Consider the following 17511-nt stretch of genomic DNA (forward strand, 5'->3'; position numbering starts at 1 on the left):
AAGAGGATGTCTTGGGTATTTATGTTTCTTCACTTCTATAGCATGTGGGACCAACAAACCAACCCGAGCTTCTCCTTTGCAAAAGTATTCTTTCTCATCCATCAAAAATCTCGAAGCCATCCAAGCCCAAGACTAGACCAAGGCCATCCCTGACCCATGCACGGCAACAAATGGGGCAGCCTCCTCTTCTCAGCCGGATACCGAGAGACGTCCGGGAAAAGAGTGGGTTCGCAAATCTACATATCAAATCGCGATGCCTTCACTTTTTACCACGTTTTCTTAGACGTTTTATGTCTCCTCCTGCGAATCTCTCTCTTGATCGAATATCCCCAGAGCCAAGACCCTTTCTTACATGGGATGGATTATGGCGCGGTTTTTTGTTTCCCCTCACGAGGAATAAATCTCCATTTCCCCGCGTTTTCCCCCCAATCGTCGGCCTGGGGAAAGGGGGACACGTGCTAGACGGGGGATAAGCGCGGCAACTGGTTAAAGTTGTGGCCTTATTTCGACGTGCAGTTACATTGAGTTTAACGGCTTGTGAAGTTTGGGTGTTGCGTGTTGAGGAGGAAGTGGTTTGGAGGCGTTGGCACGTGAGGTTGACGGATGATTGAGTGAGCTCACTGCGAGACGGGACTGCAAAGGTATAGCATAGAGGTAATTGGCTGTAGAGTTTATATTACTGTTTGTAACAACTACTATGGTCTAATGGTAATAGGTATGTTGTTGTCACAAGCTGATAGATACTAAACCGACCTATAACCAGTAACGGTTGACTTAGACGCCTTTAACCTCACTTATAAAAACAACTGCAAGTAAACACAATTAACCCTTCTCGAATCTCCCCTTTCTCCAAATCACCCTATGTTCCATCATAGCTCACCATCAGCCTCATCTCTATAATCCCCAACATCACGAGATCCACCGTCATCTACAGATTCCATCTCAGATTCTCTTCCCGCGTCGGTCTTGGGTCGGCATTCGCAAATCCTACCTCACACCTCCTCTCGCCTTCATAAAACTTGCTTGCATGCGGCTCTTCCGCAGTGGATCTGGAAATGAAACCGACGCAATTCCCGCCTCGAACCTCAACGGAACAAGAACCCATTGGTTAGAAGCTGTTGCCCCTTTGCGGCTCGATCCGATGTCTTATCTACGTCAGGAGATTTTCATCATTGAGACGTGGGTCTTTGGCAAGGGGAATAACCGAGGATAAGCTGGGAAAATCTTGTTCAGAGATTTCATTTCGTGAGTCATGGATATTTGTGCTCAAGGGGGGTTATCATACACATATGATGTGATAAATGCTGTGGAGATGAGAGGTGAGAAAAGAGAAAAGTCATGATATGGACAAGGAGTCGTGGAAAGTTGAGGCTGACTTTAGGTTGTGATGGTGTGCGGCGAGGCGAGAGATCGCCAAGCCTTGCCCATGATGGTTGGTCTTCAACTACACGTCGATGATCTGAACTAGAGTTATTCCCGAATGTTCTTCTTCCTTCTTGTTTCTTTCACTTGAACAGGCCCTCTCAATACTCGACATACTATCTATCGTCTAAATTTAATCCATTAATAATGCATTTTGTCAACAAGTTGAAATCATCCCATTATGAGCTAAGAATGAGGCTCTGAGACGATGCATGAAATTGGATGGACCCTTACATCCGAGAGGCTTATTAGCCGAGTCTGGACCGAAACATCGAATTGTCTTCTTATACATAATTAGTCTAACAGCCCATCTGTGACTTGTTCCGTTCACTCAATAGACAGACTTGACTTTGTTGAGAATGACTCTTCCGACCCCTCAGCTATTCTCACCACTCAAGAACCCGTCACAATACCATGTAGACTCCAATCAAGCCAAAGTTGGATGCGTGGAACAATCATCTTCTATCATGCCTGGAGTCGAAGGGAGTGCAATTATGAGTCTTGAGAGTCTCAGTATCTACTCGTCATCTCACGAGATATGACGACTCGTCAACCTTGATCTCACACGCCAAGCCAAATCACAAATCACAGCATCAGGGACACAACAGTTGCAGGGCGTGGATACGCGAAAAATCATCTTGTTGGAGACCATATCGCCCGTCCATCCTTTGAATCATCCGTCCTTCTATCGAACCAATCGGACACATTCGAGAGCATCGAAACCATGTGTCTTTACGAGCAGCGAGCTCTCCAAAGACCGACCGATGCATGCTAAATTAAAAAAAAACAGGAATATCCACCCATGTCTCCCACTCTTTTTCATGAGTGTTTGTTTCATCTACTCTCGGTTTTGGTTGGAACCGCAGCCTCCTGGAGCTCAAGTCTCACATCTTGTTATTATATCATATCCTTCACCACTGCTCATCTAACAGCATTTTCAAGTGGAGCTGTTTAGATACCGAGGGTGAACTCGACACCAACATCGATGTCACGGGCTATTCGAGTGTTAGCAATCAGAACAGGCACTATAGGGGTCAAGGCAACTTACCCATCTTGACGACCTTGGACAGCTGGACAGCCTTCTCGGCGGCGGTTTGTAGGTCATCGATGGAGAAGATCTTAAGACCAGAGTCGTTGATGAGCTGGTGAGCCTGCTCAACGTTGGTGCCCTGGAGACGAGCAATGATGGGGATTCGGAGGTTCATGCTCTCAACGGTCTTGATGAGACCAGTGGCGATGGCGTCACATCGGACGATACCACCGAAAATGTTGACAAAGATAGCGGTGACCTTAGCATCGCTGGTGATGAGCTCGAAAGCCTCTCGGATAGCAGCGGGAGTGGCACCACCACCAACGTCGAGGAAGTTAGCGGGCTGACCTCCGTTCAGCTTGATGATATCCATGGTGGCCATGGCAAGACCGGCACCGTTGACAAGGCAGCCGATATCACCGTCAAGCTTGATGAAGTTAAGGTTGGACTCAGCAGCGCGGACCTCATCGGGGTCCTCCTGGGTGGTGTCGCGCCACTCAAAGACGTCCTTCTGTCGGAACTCGGCGTTGTCGTCGAAACCGAACTTGGCGTCCATGCAGAGAACCTTGTGGTCGGAGGTCTCAGAGAGGGGGTTGATCTCAATCTGGGTAGAGTCCTTCTCGGTGAAGATCTTGTAGAGCTTCTGAATGGTGTCCTTGGCCTCCTCGATGCACTGCTCGCTGAAGCCAAGCTTAGTGGCAATATCGCGGGCAACCTCGTCGGTGACACCAACGTTGATGTCGATGTAGTTGGTGTTGATGGCATCGGGGGTCTCCTTGGCAACGGTCTCAATGTCCATACCACCCTGGGAAGAGGAGACAATGACGGGGCACTGGTTCTGACGGTCCATGAGGATGGCGAGGTAGAACTCACGGCGAGCAAACTTGCGCTCGCAAATGTAGACAGCGTTGCAGAGACGGCCGCCAGCGCCCGTCTGCTTGGTGATGAGGTTGTGGCCGATCATCTGCTCGGCGAACATCTCGGCCTCGTGGGGAGAGTAGATGACACGGACACCGCCCTTCAGGCCGTTGTCGAAGGTGCCCTTTCCTCGGCCACCGGCAAGGACCTGGGCCTTGATAACCATATCATCGTTGCCAATCTTCTCAGCGATCTCCTTGGCCTCCTTGGCGGACTTTGCGACGGAGCCCTTGGGGACACCAATGCCGTACTGTTGGTGGTTAGCAGCCGTTGTTTCTTTTGAGGTGAGTCCCGTAGTTTGCAGTTCGTAGTATCGACGATCGTCAAGGGGGGATATTGAGTAGATAAAACCTTACCTGTCGGAGGAGGTCGGCAGAGAGGTACTCGTGAATGCTCAGAGCTCGTCGTTGTTGAACGCCGGGGAATCGAGCGGCAGGGGCAGCAAACTGGAGCTATTAACGTTGAAGTTAGCAACTGTTTGTGTATATCAAGCGCATCACCAAGCTTTTGTTTAGCGGGCGATAACTGGGACGTACCTTGGAGGCGCTGAGGGCCGAAGCCACAGCACGACTACGGCCGAGCTTGAACATTGTGACGGATAAAGGAAGAGGGGAGATTGGGGATATGATCGAGAAAGAGGGGGACTTTGGGGGGATAAAGAGAAGGGGAGAGAGAGGGAGGGAGCGATTTAGATCGTCACAAGGAGGTAACAGTAGGTAGAAAAAGAGGTTTTCGGATGACGAGGAAAACCAAATCCACGAAGCTACGGCGCTCAATCAATCAGGAGCCTCAGACCGACCACTAACCTAGGCTTGTGCTCTGTGGTTTGATCCACTCTTTTGGGCACGGGATTTGTCGGGCTAACTTGGAGACAGACGGGAGACAAGTAGGTATTAAGTTAGTACGGAAAAAGACATTCACCGATTTGATAATGATATAATAATTGTTGTGTTTGATTGTGGTGCATTTCGTGTTTGATGATGATAGTGCCTTTGTTACCCGTTTCTTGTCTCTAAAACTGAATCTATCTATCTATACTCTGCAATAGACTCGACCTCAACGTCCTCGGTGATGCTACAAAATATATCGCTTCTCCGAGCAAATGACACGACATGACATGACATGACAGCCAACATCTGTTCCCGCGGGCTCGTCACATTTGCATTGCATTGGATCTCGGTGACCAAGATCCATCATCTACCGTCTCAGGGCTCTGGTGGTTCCACTCTTTTACTAACCGCCAAACCTGTTCCAGCGCGGCACAAGACTACCGGGCTGTGAAAACCGGTCATGCAAATCCGTCTCGGGTGAGTCCAAGGTGAAGCACGAATAAAAAACGTTGTCGTTGGATACCAAAACGTCTCCGGGTTTCGGCTACAATAGGCTTGTTGTTGACCGTATTTCCCCCACATGGAGAAAGACGTCCAGTGATAGGATACCTGCCAAATGGAAGTCTTCATCTTCATGATGTTCTTTATTGTAGGTATACGAAATAGAGTTAATGTCTCATCAGAGACCAATTCATGTAAACCCGCTAAACGGTGTCCCGATAACCTTCCCCTTATCATCCCATCTCACTCCTTCGCCTCTCAAAAGCTTCCTCTTCTCATCAAGAGTGATTCCCTCACCATCTTTAGGCCACTTCCCCTTGAACCCACCCAGCGCACCTCCAGTAGCTACAACGCGGTGGCATGGTACTTCTGGTGCGAATGGATTCCGTCGCAGCGCATTGCCTACGGCTCTTGGTGACGACTTTAAATGCGCAGCCATGATACCGTATGTTGAGAAGCTCCCCCGTGGGATCTGGCAGAGAAGTGTCCATACCCTCTTCTCGAACGGCGTGCGGCTGGATGCTTCGATGAGAGCTAGTTGAGAAGCCATGATTGTGGTGAAGTCGGCGGGCGAGGTTGGTGCAGTAGCTGATGATTGTTTCTCGGTCTTTGTAACTTTGACTTTGCGATCTTCTTGGGGCTCTTCAAGAGATCGCTTGCTTTTAGTGATGGCTGCCATAGCTTTGTCTCAACAGCAGTGGTACAATGAGTGAAGCGCGTTGAACTATATGTAAGGGTAAGTTCCAAGTTGTGGGTATTGGCTGTGTGATGGCTTGCAATGTCGGTATGAATTCAAAGAGTAAACGGAAGGGTCACGATTTAAATCACGGTCATTAAAGATGCGTCACGTCAAAAGGCGTGGTCGACGCCAACATCTAAAGCAACACATATCGCGAAGTCATGTGACCCACATCAATAGGCAGCCATGCTGGTAAATGCTGTACAAATGAATGGCTTAGGTCTATATAATATGCCAGAGAATGTATAATAGCAAATACTTCCGGGGGTGAAGTATCCCCTTCATCAGCGTAGGCAAAGTGACCTTCATGATGTGGCTTGTAGTCTCTCGACTTACACAAGCTCCATACGCAGCTTATAGTAAAGGACAGTCATGGATACCGAGCTAATCAGTTATACAACAACATCTATATATCTATCTTTTCACGTATAAAAGCAAAAAGAAGTCATATTCACGGAGGATCGAAAAAGGAATTGTCGAGATTGGGATTCTAACCCAAGAATCTTTCGATACTGCAAGAACCCAGTTAACCGGACAAGACAACATCTTGAGTGCAGCGCCTTAGAACACCCGACCATCTTGACCTCATCCGAAGATATGATTGATGTAAGCAAGAGAAACAATCAGTCTGCCGTCTCATCTCGTCAATGGCTTCTACTCTGTATCCCAGATGGACCAGGGCATCTAATACACTTGAGAACAGCTGAGTCTCTCCGGTTCATTTAGCATCATATGACAAACTTCTTCTCAGTATTGACAGTCTGGTGCTTCGCGAGCTACGTCGTCTCACACATCGCAAGTCTTCCGTACTGAGCGTCCTTGCCCTAGTGCTTAACACGAGAACAGAGGGCAGGGCAAAGGGAAGTGTGACAGTAGTGGATTCAGTATGTGACCCATGATATCATTTTCACAAGTTCATCATTTCGATCTACAAAAGTTTCCCTTAATCGTGTCCATATCATTATTCCATGTCTCCTCATTTCTGTACCAAAAAGCGGCATGGTGGTATATATGTATGTATGTATGTATGATGTTTTTCTCAAACAGAGGGAGGTGATGTCTCCAATCTAACCCAACGCCAATGATTATGCCGATCCTAGTTACGGGGTTACCATGCCTGCTCCCGACGGCTCCTGTTTTTGGTTTTTACAAGACGCGACTCGCAAATGCTTCTATGCATGCTGTTTCTCGCTGAACTTTGATCTTTCCGGACTCTCGTGTCTCTTGTGCTGAGACGACGGGATGGTTTTGAAAACATCCCTGTCGTTCAAGCATGAATGACGTCGTCTCGTGAGTGATGTTTCGTTTTCGTATTTACTGATGCGATGACCAAACGGTGGCCTCCATTCTAGACCATGAAGGACTCTCCGCAGCCGCATTCCTCCTCTGAGAAGTCTGTTAGTACTATGCCGGTCTGTGGCTCTTGTGGCAACTTACTGATGTTCGGATTCTTGAACACAAACCGCTGGTTAAGCTTGTCCTCAACATAATCCATCTCACTCCCAATGATACTAAACAGCGCCTTGCTGTCAATCAAGACCTTAACGCCATCTTGCTCAACCGTCTCGTCAAAAGCACCGGGCTTATCGACGTATTCAAGATGATACGCCAAGCCACTGCATCCTCGGTTCCGTACTCCGACCTTGATGAGCTTCGGTTCCGGCTGATCCAGCAATTCTCGCAATTGCTCCACCGCAGAGGGTGTCAATTTCATAGCGGCCTTGCGCGGTCGTAGCTTAGGTCGTGGTCTAGCTGCCTTTGGCTTCTGAGCTTCTGTTTCGCTGAGCTTCGGAGCTGATGCCGATGTGGCGGGAGTAGCATTGTGTGTTGGCGCGGGTTCTTGTTGCTTAGGTGGTTGAGGATGCTGAGGTTGTTGAGGAGGAGGTCGTGTCTCGTGGACTTTAGGAAGAGGATCAGGTTGTGTTATTGAAGTTTCAGGAACGTCGTCGTTTCTCGGAGGCGTCGAGGTATGTGTTGGGAGAGTGTATGAGTGGTAGGACACAGCGAGAGGTCTCGACGTTGAGAATTGCCTCAGAGGGCATCCTCGTCGTAGGGCGATCCTCGTTATCGATCTCGAGGCAAACATTGTGGGCGCATGTGGTGGTGATGTTGAGGTTGAGGATTGGTATCAAGAGAGGCAAAGGTTTAGTGGATGGATAGTGGAGGCTTATGATTTCAAAGCCCGGCTCCTCGGTGCTAAAAGGCGTTTGTTGCCGGAGACCGCTGGTACGTCAGAATGGCTCCCCGATCTTGTCCGAGCGAATCAGGGTGCGATAATTTGTCAGGCTCACGTGATGTTAATGGCCAGATTCAACAAAGGAGGACGATGACAGGCATGGCAATCATGACAAACGATGGCATCGGAAAGAGATCATAATGGCCTTTCTACTTCTTTAACAATTAGTGAGTAATGTAAGTTGGCTCGGTTTGGAACGTGTTGTCCAGAGAGTTCATGTGTAGTATTACGTGAAGCTGGAATGCAATAGTTTTTATACTGATCCCCAAGACAAAGAATGGCCATCAAGGTTTGTAATTCGGACAACCAGTCAAATAATCCAAAATAAATTTCTTACATAGTACAGAGTAGGACAGCCTTGTATGTAGTTTTCTGATTAGACTTACGGAGAATGGGCATAAACTGTGGCTTAATTAATCGGCGCTCTATTGGAGGTTTTGCTTATACCAGATTCATAAGCTGGTATGGGTGTCGCCAACTGCCAACACGACAGGCTGTGCACCGGCATCTGTTGTGCTGTAATCATCATGCACACTTTATTTAGCTGCGATTGTCAAAGCAGTACCTTGCATATCAAAACAACCCTATCCAATAGCTCCCCTTCCATACCACACAAGAACACAAAACGGGGGACGGGAACATTTATACACAAACCCATGTAATAGAACGACACCAAAGTGCCGTGGATACCAGTCAACTGCAACAAGTCATGGTACCGAGGACACGGATCGTCAATCATGACCCATGCATCAGAAGCGATTGTTATATGCAGGCTCGCTAAACAGAGTTGCAACCAGATCAATGACAGTTGCTTATCTCAACAACGTAACATGCATATCAGTTACATAACTATCGCTATCACGATGCAGCAAGCAGCAAGACCAAGACTCCATTCCGGTATCTCCAAACCCAACTCACTGTAACCAGGTAATCAATCAGTGGATCGCTTTATCTCGGTTTACCTGCTCAGAAGGAACACAACAACCCCAACAAATGCGGCTGAAGTGAAACGTAGTCTAAATCCACGAGTGTCAAATCAGGCAGGCCGTGGAACCGTTCGACGTGAGATATCGTGGTATCCGCAGTCTGGGCGAAACGTTACATGCGGATATAAATTAATTGGACCTCTGGTCAGAGCTTGGGGGAGATAGCTAAGGCTTGGGGTTATCGTGACGAGTGAGTATCGGATGTCACGAGAAGAACAAGGCATTGCCGGGGCCAGTGACATATTTCTAAAAACAAGATGGCGAGACGACAATTTTCGTAATGAGAGTTGCATCTTCGTATTGGTATTTCTATGTATACCTTGGGCGTTGTGACTTAAAGAGACACAAAACGGTTGGTTATTGGCGAACCATTCAACTGGTTACGGGCTGTGAAGTCTGGAGATTCGGTGTTGTTTAGCCAATCACGGAGCTTCACAGTCGGGCCTTTCCCCTGGAAGACCCTAAGAGGGCAGCTAAATTGATCTGGGGTTTGGAGGCTACTAAAAATGCTCAACGGCTTGTCTTGAAACGGCATCAGAAAAGTAACCATGAATTCAACATTGAAATGTAAATGTTACTATCGCCAAGAAAGATATCACCAAGTTCAACGTGCAGATGATTCACAATCTATGACCTCAGCAGCCCAAGCCAGCCACTCTCATCTCAGCCTGGCAATCGAATCCACAATTGTTCTCACAAAGCTAAAGTCTGGTAGAACGTTACCAATGGGGCATCTGTGACATCCACGAACGTTACCGTTAGGGTACGCCACTGGAGCTGGATAGCCTCTCATGTTTGAGAAGTGCTACCCCATGGAGACCTTGGCTTTTGATCTTGTGAATCTGGGGAACACCGTGGACGTTTTGGGAGTGAGTTCGAGGTGACATTTCTGAATGGAGTTTCTGTGGTGGTTGAGATGATACGAGTTTGAAGACTTGGCGGTTCAAAGCAGTGAACTAGCACTCTATCAAGGGTAACGGAATTGACCTTTTCGCAGAGCCTCAACTCTTGATATCAATATCTCTATTGTTTATATGTAATACCTGACGATATCTTCATAAATCAACATCTAAAGATACTGACTGTCATCGTCGGCCTCGGCCGATACGTCGATAATAATGGAAAAATACCTTACGCCACCTCGCCCACTGTAAGCGGATCGACACCCTCCATCCATTGTTGCATCTCCCCATTAACCCCCCTGTAACTAACCCGCACCACCCTCACAATTCATTCCCCATCTTCCATCCAATCCATCCCATCTCATCCACTCTCACCACTTGACGAGACCCTTGACAATCCATTCTCTCTCTCCTCTCTTCGCCTTCTCGTGATACACACAGTCCCCCAATTGTAACTATCAAGGACGGGCAGGGGTCGGGTCTAGTTTATTTTTGGGGTGACCCTCACGATAGAGTACGTCGCGTGCCTGGATCTCTCCATCTTTTCTCGCGACTACTTTAATTCTGCTACATCCGGGATTTATCTGGGTTTCGTGGATCTCATTCATTCATCTTCTGGTCTTTAATTGTCTAAAGAAGCATATCAATTGTCTTGTACAGGGCATTGACCCTCATCTCAACATCAACACACAACACACAACATGTCTACTCACGAAAAGGAAAACCCCATCGCCCAAGCGGCTTCAGAATCCGCCGACTCAGATACACCAGGCTTCCGCCCCAAAGGATGGATGTACAAGACCGTCCGTATCGCTGGCGTTGACCTCTGGTACGCCTCGCCCAAGGTCCAACTCCTCATGGTCTCCATCGTCTGCTTCTTATGTCCCGGCATGTTTAACGCCCTGACTGGTCTCGGAGGTGGCGGCCAAGTCTCCAATGAAGCCCAGGACCACGCCAACACGGCTCTCTACAGCACCTTTGCTGTCATTGGTTTCTTCGCTGGTACTTTCGCAAACAGGCTTGGACTTCGTCTGACTCTGTCCATTGGAGGTCTGGGATATTGTGTATATGCTGCTTCGTTCTTGTGCTATTCGCATACTCAGAACATGCCCTTTGTCGTCTTCGCTGGTGCTCTCTTGGGTCTTTGCGCTGGACTTTTGTGGGCTGCTCAGGGATCTATCATGATGTCTTATCCTCCTGAGCAGAGCAAGGGACGATACATCTCTTGGTTCTGGGTCATCTTCAACATGGGTGCTGTCATCGGTTCTCTTGTGAGTATCTCTTGGACCTGGATTTGAAGTTTTGTAGTCGCTGACATATTCTAGATCCCCCTTGCTCAAAACATCAACAAGAAAGCTGGCCCCGTCTCCGATGGTACATACGCCGCTTTCATCGCTCTCATGGCCATCGGTGCCATCCTCGCCCTCATGATCTGCGACGCTGACAAGATCGTTCGCGAGGACAACACCAAGGTCATCGTCATGAAGAACCCTTCATGGAGCACCGAGATCAAGGGTCTCTGGGAAACCCTCTCCCACGCCCCCTGGGTCGTCCTCCTCTTCCCCATGTTCTTCTCCTCAAACATCTTCTACACTTACCAAAACGTCAACATGAACCTCGCTCAGTTCAACGTCCGCACTCGCGCTCTCAACAACTTGCTCTACTGGCTCGCTCAGATCTTTGGCGCCCTTATCGTTGGATACGCTCTCGATGCCTCTAGCGTCCGTCGCAGTGTCCGTGCAAAGATCTCTCTGGTCGTCCTCTTTGTTCTGACCTTTGCTATCTGGGGTGGTGGCTATGCCTGGCAGAAGGATCAGCGACCTCGTGAGATCGCCATGAACCCTGCCAACGAGGATGACAAGATTGACTGGGACGACGGTGCTCACAAGTTCCTTGCTCCCATGTTTCTCTACTTCTTCTACGGCTTCTTCGATGCTGCTTGGCAGACTTGCATCTACTGGTACATGGGTGCTCTCTCCAACTCTGGCCGCAAGACAGCCAACTTTGCTGGTAAGTCCCAATCATCACTTGTGTCCATGCCAGAGCCCTAACTCATCAAACCAGGTTTCTACAAGGGTATCCAATCCGCCGGTGCAGCCATCTTCTGGCGTCTCGACGGCCTCGGCAAGCCATTCGATACCATCTTCGCCGCTACATGGGCCTGCCTCGGTGCTTCGCTCGTCATTGCCGCCCCCGTCATCTTCATGAAGATCCAGGACTCCGTTTCAGTTGAAGAGGATCTTAAGTTCAGCGACGAGAAGATCGAGGACGTCATTGTCGCACCTACAGATAAGAAGATCGCCCTCACAGAGGCGTAGATAAGAGAGATATAAACAAGACTACTATTTATATGAACACTTAATAATTTAATGATATATCGGCGTTCAGTATGTATGCATTGGGGAGCTGGATGGGTACGCTGCGTATGGATTGGGTTATTGCTTGACGATTTGTTACATTGCATGAAGCGAGTTAAAGATTTACGTGTATATCTATGGAAATGCATATGCTCTCGGCGGTTTTCTCTTCATTTGCCTTCTTACATACAATTGTAACTCTGCCATTATGCTCAAAGTCACGACCATGCAGTTGGCTCGCAGTAAGGTCACTTCAACTTAGCAGACACATACATCACAGTTGCAGAGGGAAACATGTTTCAAGGAGGATAGATCCTAATTCTTCTTTTTGTTCTTCCTATTCTATTGCAGAATAACATCCATTTTGTCTTTCTTTTCCATAAACTGTCCTGCCTGTTCAGTCCTTGTTTCACCAGACTCCTTTCCCAGAAGTGCAATGATGAATAACAAACATGATACGACAGGCTGCCGTCTCTTTTTCATACAGTAAGAATCAGATACACTCGTTTTCGCGCCGACGGCGTTTGAGAATACATTAAAGAGAAACCCAAGAATTGGAAAAAAATAAAACAACCCAGGCACCCATGAATCGTTCGCAAGCCGTTTTCGAATGCACCCGTGCCCAGAGGTTATTTTTCCTTTTTCCACCGCCCTGCCCCATCTTCGCCTGAAGAGATAATACAGGGATGCAAAAACCAGGAAGAGAATGAATGTGAGAAAGTAGAATGTAAGAATGCGGGATGAGCTGTACCCTGAAATTTGGAGGGAGGCCGACCATCTCACAATGTGAGTGTCGAACCCCAAAGGACCCAGCGCTCGCGCTTCGTGATAAGATCCTTGAACAAGTTCCACCCATGGGAACCGAGTTGAAAACCGTAAAACATAAATTATCAGACCCAAATGTAAATAACGCCGTTGTGCTGATGGGGATATGGAGGTCATAAGGAACATGACGATGTTTCCCATCTGCTGAAAGAAGTTCAAACAAAAATGGGGGGTATCAAAGATGAAGTAGTTACTGGTGTGAGGTAATATGTGCGTTTGATAATGGTGAAGGTAAATTGCTGTTCAGTCCGGTAGGGATCTGATGCGATAAGCAAAATATTATATCTGGGCAGGAGTCGGTGTTGAGGTGCCTCGGTCGCGGGAGATCCAGCTGAAGAGGTCGGGGCGACCACCTCCGACACCAACGATGGAGGCAGCCGAAGAGTCAACTGGAGGTCGGCTGGCAGTCTCGCGAGGCTCAAGGAGAAGACTCTTGCGGTAGTAGGTAACTTGGACATTGCCCTCCTCACTGCGGAGATGGCTGATCTGAGAAGACATCCAGTCCTGCATATCAGGTACTTCGGTAAGCCTGTAAGGGATCTGGAATCGCTGGAGCTCTCCAATGATCTTGGCAGTGCGAGTGTGCTTATCAAAGTTGACAACAGTGATGCCACCATTGCCATCCTCCTCAGACTCGGGACCCAGGCACATTTGCTTGGTGGCAGGGTTGCCAATGTCGACAAAGGTCAAGTCGGTCAAGTACATGCCGAGGAAGGGTAGGCAAGGAGGAACATGGTCGTGGAGTCTTGTTCGCAAGACCTTGTTGTTCTGAGAAGGCTCGACCAGATCCTGAAGGTTCTGGAGCATGTCCTTGCGCTTGGTGGAGATGGCATCCCAAGTCTTTCGGAGGCGACTGATAGTGCTGCTGTTGAGACTGCAGATGATAGCCATAAGACCGTCATAGTTGTGGAGCTCAAGGCACTGGTGAGCAATCTTGATCCATTGCTTGATGACCTGAGCACGCTTCTTGACCTCCTGCTGCTGGAGGATAGTCTCAGCGACGAGGTTAGAAAGATCAGTTGACAAAGAGGACATGGCCTTGACATTGGGAGCGGCGACGCCACCATTCTTCATCCACTGTGAAGCAAGAAGCTCCTCAGGAAGGATAGAAGAGAATATATTCATTTGCTTGATGGTCAATTGGCGAGCCAACTCGAGAGGGTCAAAGTCAAGAATGCTCGGCTGGGCAACGCCCATCTTGAAAGCAGAGAGAAGGTTGAGCTGGCCCTTAGTGATGGCAGGAATGGGCAAAGGAGTGTCAGCGGGCACGTATTGAGCAAGGGAGGTGTTGGTCTTGCCCATTGAGGAGACAAGTCGAGGCACCAGAGAACCCTCGCCAGAGACACGCTGAGCAAGCTCAAACAGACGTCGACCAGCAGAAGGCAGAGAGGACGCCAGCTTGTGTTCAGCAAAGGGCATGATCAGGTCAAGAGCATCGCGATCGGTTTCATCCCTCCAGTGGGACTCGAGCCAGCCCTTGAAAGCATTGTATACTCTCAAACGGACAGGTCCAGCCACATGAGGGGAGTCGTTAACGTAGTCATATCGCTCAATAAGCGCTTCAGCCAGTCGGATCGGTGTGCAGAAGAGGCGGAAAGTGAGGTAGAAGGTAGAGACAAACATGGCATCAGGAGTAGATTCGTGGGTTGTGAGACGCTCGACAAGAGCGGGAAGAGAGCCGCCAGTAACTTGACCCTCCTTGTTGAACATGAGCTCGTGGGCAAATGTCTTCTCCATGAGTCTCGACTCGACATCAACATCCTCCGAGCTTCCACCGTTGCTCAAATTCGACAGCGAAGGCTGCTTCTGAGGGGCAAGATTCTGCTCAGGAGTGGTAGCTCGAGTGGAAGATTGTGAAACAATGCTGACCTCGGAGTCACGACTGAGGTAGGTGGCACTGCTGCCAGCGCTTGAAGCAACCATACTGTCGAACCGAGAAGAGGAGTTGAAGTCGTTATCATTGTTATCGACAGGGCTGTATTCCTCGCTGGCAAGGAGAGTGGTAGAAAGCTTGGGAAGGGGAGGGAGAGAAGTTCGAAGAGAGGAGATGGAGGATGCAACGCTGGAGACGGTGTCATCGGCAACTGATGAGCGTCGTGATGAGGTGGGTGAAGGGTGAACAGTCTGTTCATCAGTAGGTGTGGTCACCTGGGGAACCTCAGGAAGAGGCTTATCAATTGCGACAACAGTGAGGCGACGAGTATGTCCGTTAGATGAGTTGGATGTTCGGTTGGAGCCGGCAACACTGACAGCGTCATTGTGCTCTGAAACAGATGGGGTCCTAGCTCGCTCCTCAGTATCGATATCGAGAATGCTGAGATCAATTCCAAGGCTGCTAGTCTCGAGCTCGAATTCAAAATCGCCAATGCGCTCGATAGCGGATTTTGCCTTGGCAACGCAATCTCCAGCGGCCCTAACACAGCCCGTAGCGGATGCGAGGAGCATTGTGTTGTCATGGGGCATAATCAAATCGGCATCTTCAGAAGCAGCGCTGACAAGGGTATCGCGGGCAGAAAAGACTAGATCTTGGATTCGGGCGAACATGGTGGATCGAGCTCGGGCAAGAGCCTCAGAGCTGGAGTTGATGTGGTCATAGACGCCGTCAATTACTGCAAGCAATTCTCCACCTGAAAGTGCAGACTGTCGGATCGCTGATGCGAGCTCGGGGCGCGATTGTGATTGAAGATGCAGACGACCGATGAAGGAGCCCAGATGAGACAGGAAGGTGTCGTGGCTGCGGTTCAGGCGCTCAGTAACTAGATGATGGGCTCTCGACACTGACGATGGGCCAGCAAGAGACACTCGGTGCGAAATAGTGGCCGACAAGCGGTGAGCTTGGGCTTGCGAAAGGCTTCCCTGAGACAACCTGTGGGAGCTCGGGCCAGTACGTCCACTGAGTGACGACAATCGCTTGTTGAAGATGGATGTTGATGTTTGAGTTGTCTCGCTCGATTCAGAGGCAGCGACACTGACAGCAGCTTGGGAATCCGTGTCATTTATGTTTGTGCTGCGTTGGCTTTGTTCATCAAAGGAAGACTGATCAGCGGGTGGTGTTGGCGGCACGTATGATTCTTCAAGCACTGTATCCATAACAGTAACAGCTGAAGGGGCACGTGCCCTTCGGTCATCCTCGAGCACATCCATAAACCGAACTCCCTTTGTTACGATTCTAAAGGCTTTGAGGATCATTTCGTCGATGATGTCATTCACATCTTCAACGGGAGCAATTTCGAGACGTTGGGTCTCTTGTAATCGCTTTGCTGTCTTGACTAAGGACGATAGTTCAGAGAGAAGAGACTTGCGGCACTTGCGCAGAGCATCGTTCCTTTGAATATGGGTCGACTCTCGGTTGAGACAGTTTGTTCGTTCCTTTGTACCGTTAGAAGTTGATTGTCAAGGTTAACAAAGAATAACTCACCAATAGGAATCGAACACCAGCAATGATGCCCTTCATGAACTCCTGGTTGCCAAAGATCTCCTTATCATTGACTGATGTGCTTCGAAGCAGGTCCCAAAAGTTCAAGAGAGCTTTTAGAAGGTTGCACATATCATCAGGCTCGTAAGCCTCGCAGTAGTTGGTCGGTAACCATCCTCGGGCGCCCGAGATAAGTAATGTGCCGTCAGCCCATCCATTGGTGTGAATAGAGTGCACGAGAATCACATCACCCTCGTTCAGAGGTAATGTCACACTCGAATCGGACATGACATAACTGGGGTTGAAAGGATAGAAGGCTCGCAGGAAGTTGTGGAAGACTTGGGGAGGGATGTACTGAGGTGAAGGTGAGAGATCCTCCTGCGAGCCATTTGGTGTAGCGGGGGGTGTCATTTGTGATTGTGAGTAGAGGGTGTTGTCGTTTTCTAAGGTCGATGAAGCATCTCCAGATGATTCAGTTCTTGATTTGGCGATGGTAAGGGGAGCCACCTGGAGACTGGCTCGCATAGGCTGGTCGCTAAACATTGCGTGCGATTGCCGCTGACAATCGATGTCGCCGTTTAGATCATCGGGGGATCAACGGTTCGGCCGGTGGGTTTATACAACCACTCGAACCAAGAAATGATCCGGCTCTTTCTGTTCTGGTCTGTTCTGCACTGCTCAGTCCTCTTCTATCCCTTTCTCTCTAACAAACAGTCGTGTCTGAATATCCAAGAGAAGAGTGCAGGCTGATGATGAAGCTGAAGTAACGAAAACTCGATATTGACGATGGTGTAAGTGGTGGTGATGATGTCGGGATCAAACTCGATAGGACTGTACCACAGCAGCAGGAAATCGAGGAGGGAGAACTCGGTTGGCTGGGAAAGAAGAGAAATGTTAGCAAGTCACCTGGGGACGAGAAGTCGCGAATTCAATTGATTGTTTGTGGGAAATGTGATGGAATGAAGGGAGGCGATGTCGAGAGGGTTGGAGGGGGCCATGGAGGACTTGTCGAGGAATGGAATGCTCAGGATCGCAGGGAGGACCTTCTGCAAGGCGTAGCTGTAGAGGCCACGCAAGGTACCTAGCAAAAGACGTTTTAGAGGGGGCTTCAGGGCGTAAAAAAAAAAGACGTTGTTCTTCTGTGAACCCCCAGGCACCAAAAAAGCAAGCACACCCGCCTCATTCAACGTCCACCTTGAACGGTTTCTCGCGAGGTGCCCATATTTTCTGTTGCTTTGCTTTGCTTTGCTTTGCTTTGCTTTGCTTTGCTTTGCATTGCCCATGCTCTTATCGCCCCATGTCAAGTCATTTAACAATCATCTCTTGGACCCAGCCCAACCCAACAGCTCG

The 17511-nt window shown here is 49.0% G+C and overlaps 5 protein-coding genes; 1 reads left to right on the forward strand and 4 right to left on the reverse strand.

Annotated features, from left to right (window-relative positions):
* Positions 1-2373: 2373 nt before the first annotated feature.
* Positions 2374-3960, reverse strand: FFUJ_08315 (probable beta-succinyl CoA synthetase precursor; the record flags this gene model as incomplete). XM_023580998.1 has 4 exons in its annotated part: positions 2374-2417; positions 2471-3620; positions 3727-3822; positions 3907-3960. The coding sequence occupies 4 exons, from the start codon at positions 3958-3960 to the stop codon at positions 2374-2376; spliced, it is 1344 nt and encodes a 447-aa protein (XP_023433674.1).
* Positions 3961-4891: 931 nt separating this feature from the next.
* Positions 4892-5380, reverse strand: FFUJ_08314 (related to methylated-DNA--protein-cysteine methyltransferase; the record flags this gene model as incomplete). The annotated part of the gene is made up of 1 exon (XM_023580999.1): positions 4892-5380. The coding sequence occupies one exon, from the start codon at positions 5378-5380 to the stop codon at positions 4892-4894; it is 489 nt and encodes a 162-aa protein (XP_023433675.1).
* A 1408-nt stretch (positions 5381-6788) lies between these two features.
* FFUJ_08313 (related to Fe/S cluster assembly protein ISA1) lies at positions 6789-7526 on the reverse strand (the record flags this gene model as incomplete). The annotated part of the gene is made up of 1 exon (XM_023581000.1): positions 6789-7526. The coding sequence occupies one exon, from the start codon at positions 7524-7526 to the stop codon at positions 6789-6791; it is 738 nt and encodes a 245-aa protein (XP_023433676.1).
* A 2739-nt stretch (positions 7527-10265) lies between these two features.
* On the forward strand, positions 10266-11882 carry FFUJ_08312 (uncharacterized protein; the record flags this gene model as incomplete). XM_023581001.1 has 3 exons in its annotated part: positions 10266-10835; positions 10890-11574; positions 11629-11882. 3 exons carry the CDS (start codon positions 10266-10268, stop codon positions 11880-11882), a joined length of 1509 nt encoding a protein of 502 aa, XP_023433677.1.
* Positions 11883-13025: 1143 nt separating this feature from the next.
* Positions 13026-16704, reverse strand: FFUJ_08311 (related to Ras guanine-nucleotide exchange protein Cdc25p; the record flags this gene model as incomplete). XM_023581002.1 has 2 exons in its annotated part: positions 13026-16115; positions 16165-16704. 2 exons carry the CDS (start codon positions 16702-16704, stop codon positions 13026-13028), a joined length of 3630 nt encoding a protein of 1209 aa, XP_023433678.1.
* Between the last annotated feature and the right edge of the window lie 807 nt (positions 16705-17511).

Source organism: Fusarium fujikuroi, chromosome FFUJ_chr07 (assembly GCF_900079805.1).
Source record: "Fusarium fujikuroi IMI 58289 draft genome, chromosome FFUJ_chr07".
NCBI classification, from domain to species: Eukaryota; Fungi; Ascomycota; class Sordariomycetes; order Hypocreales; family Nectriaceae; genus Fusarium; species Fusarium fujikuroi.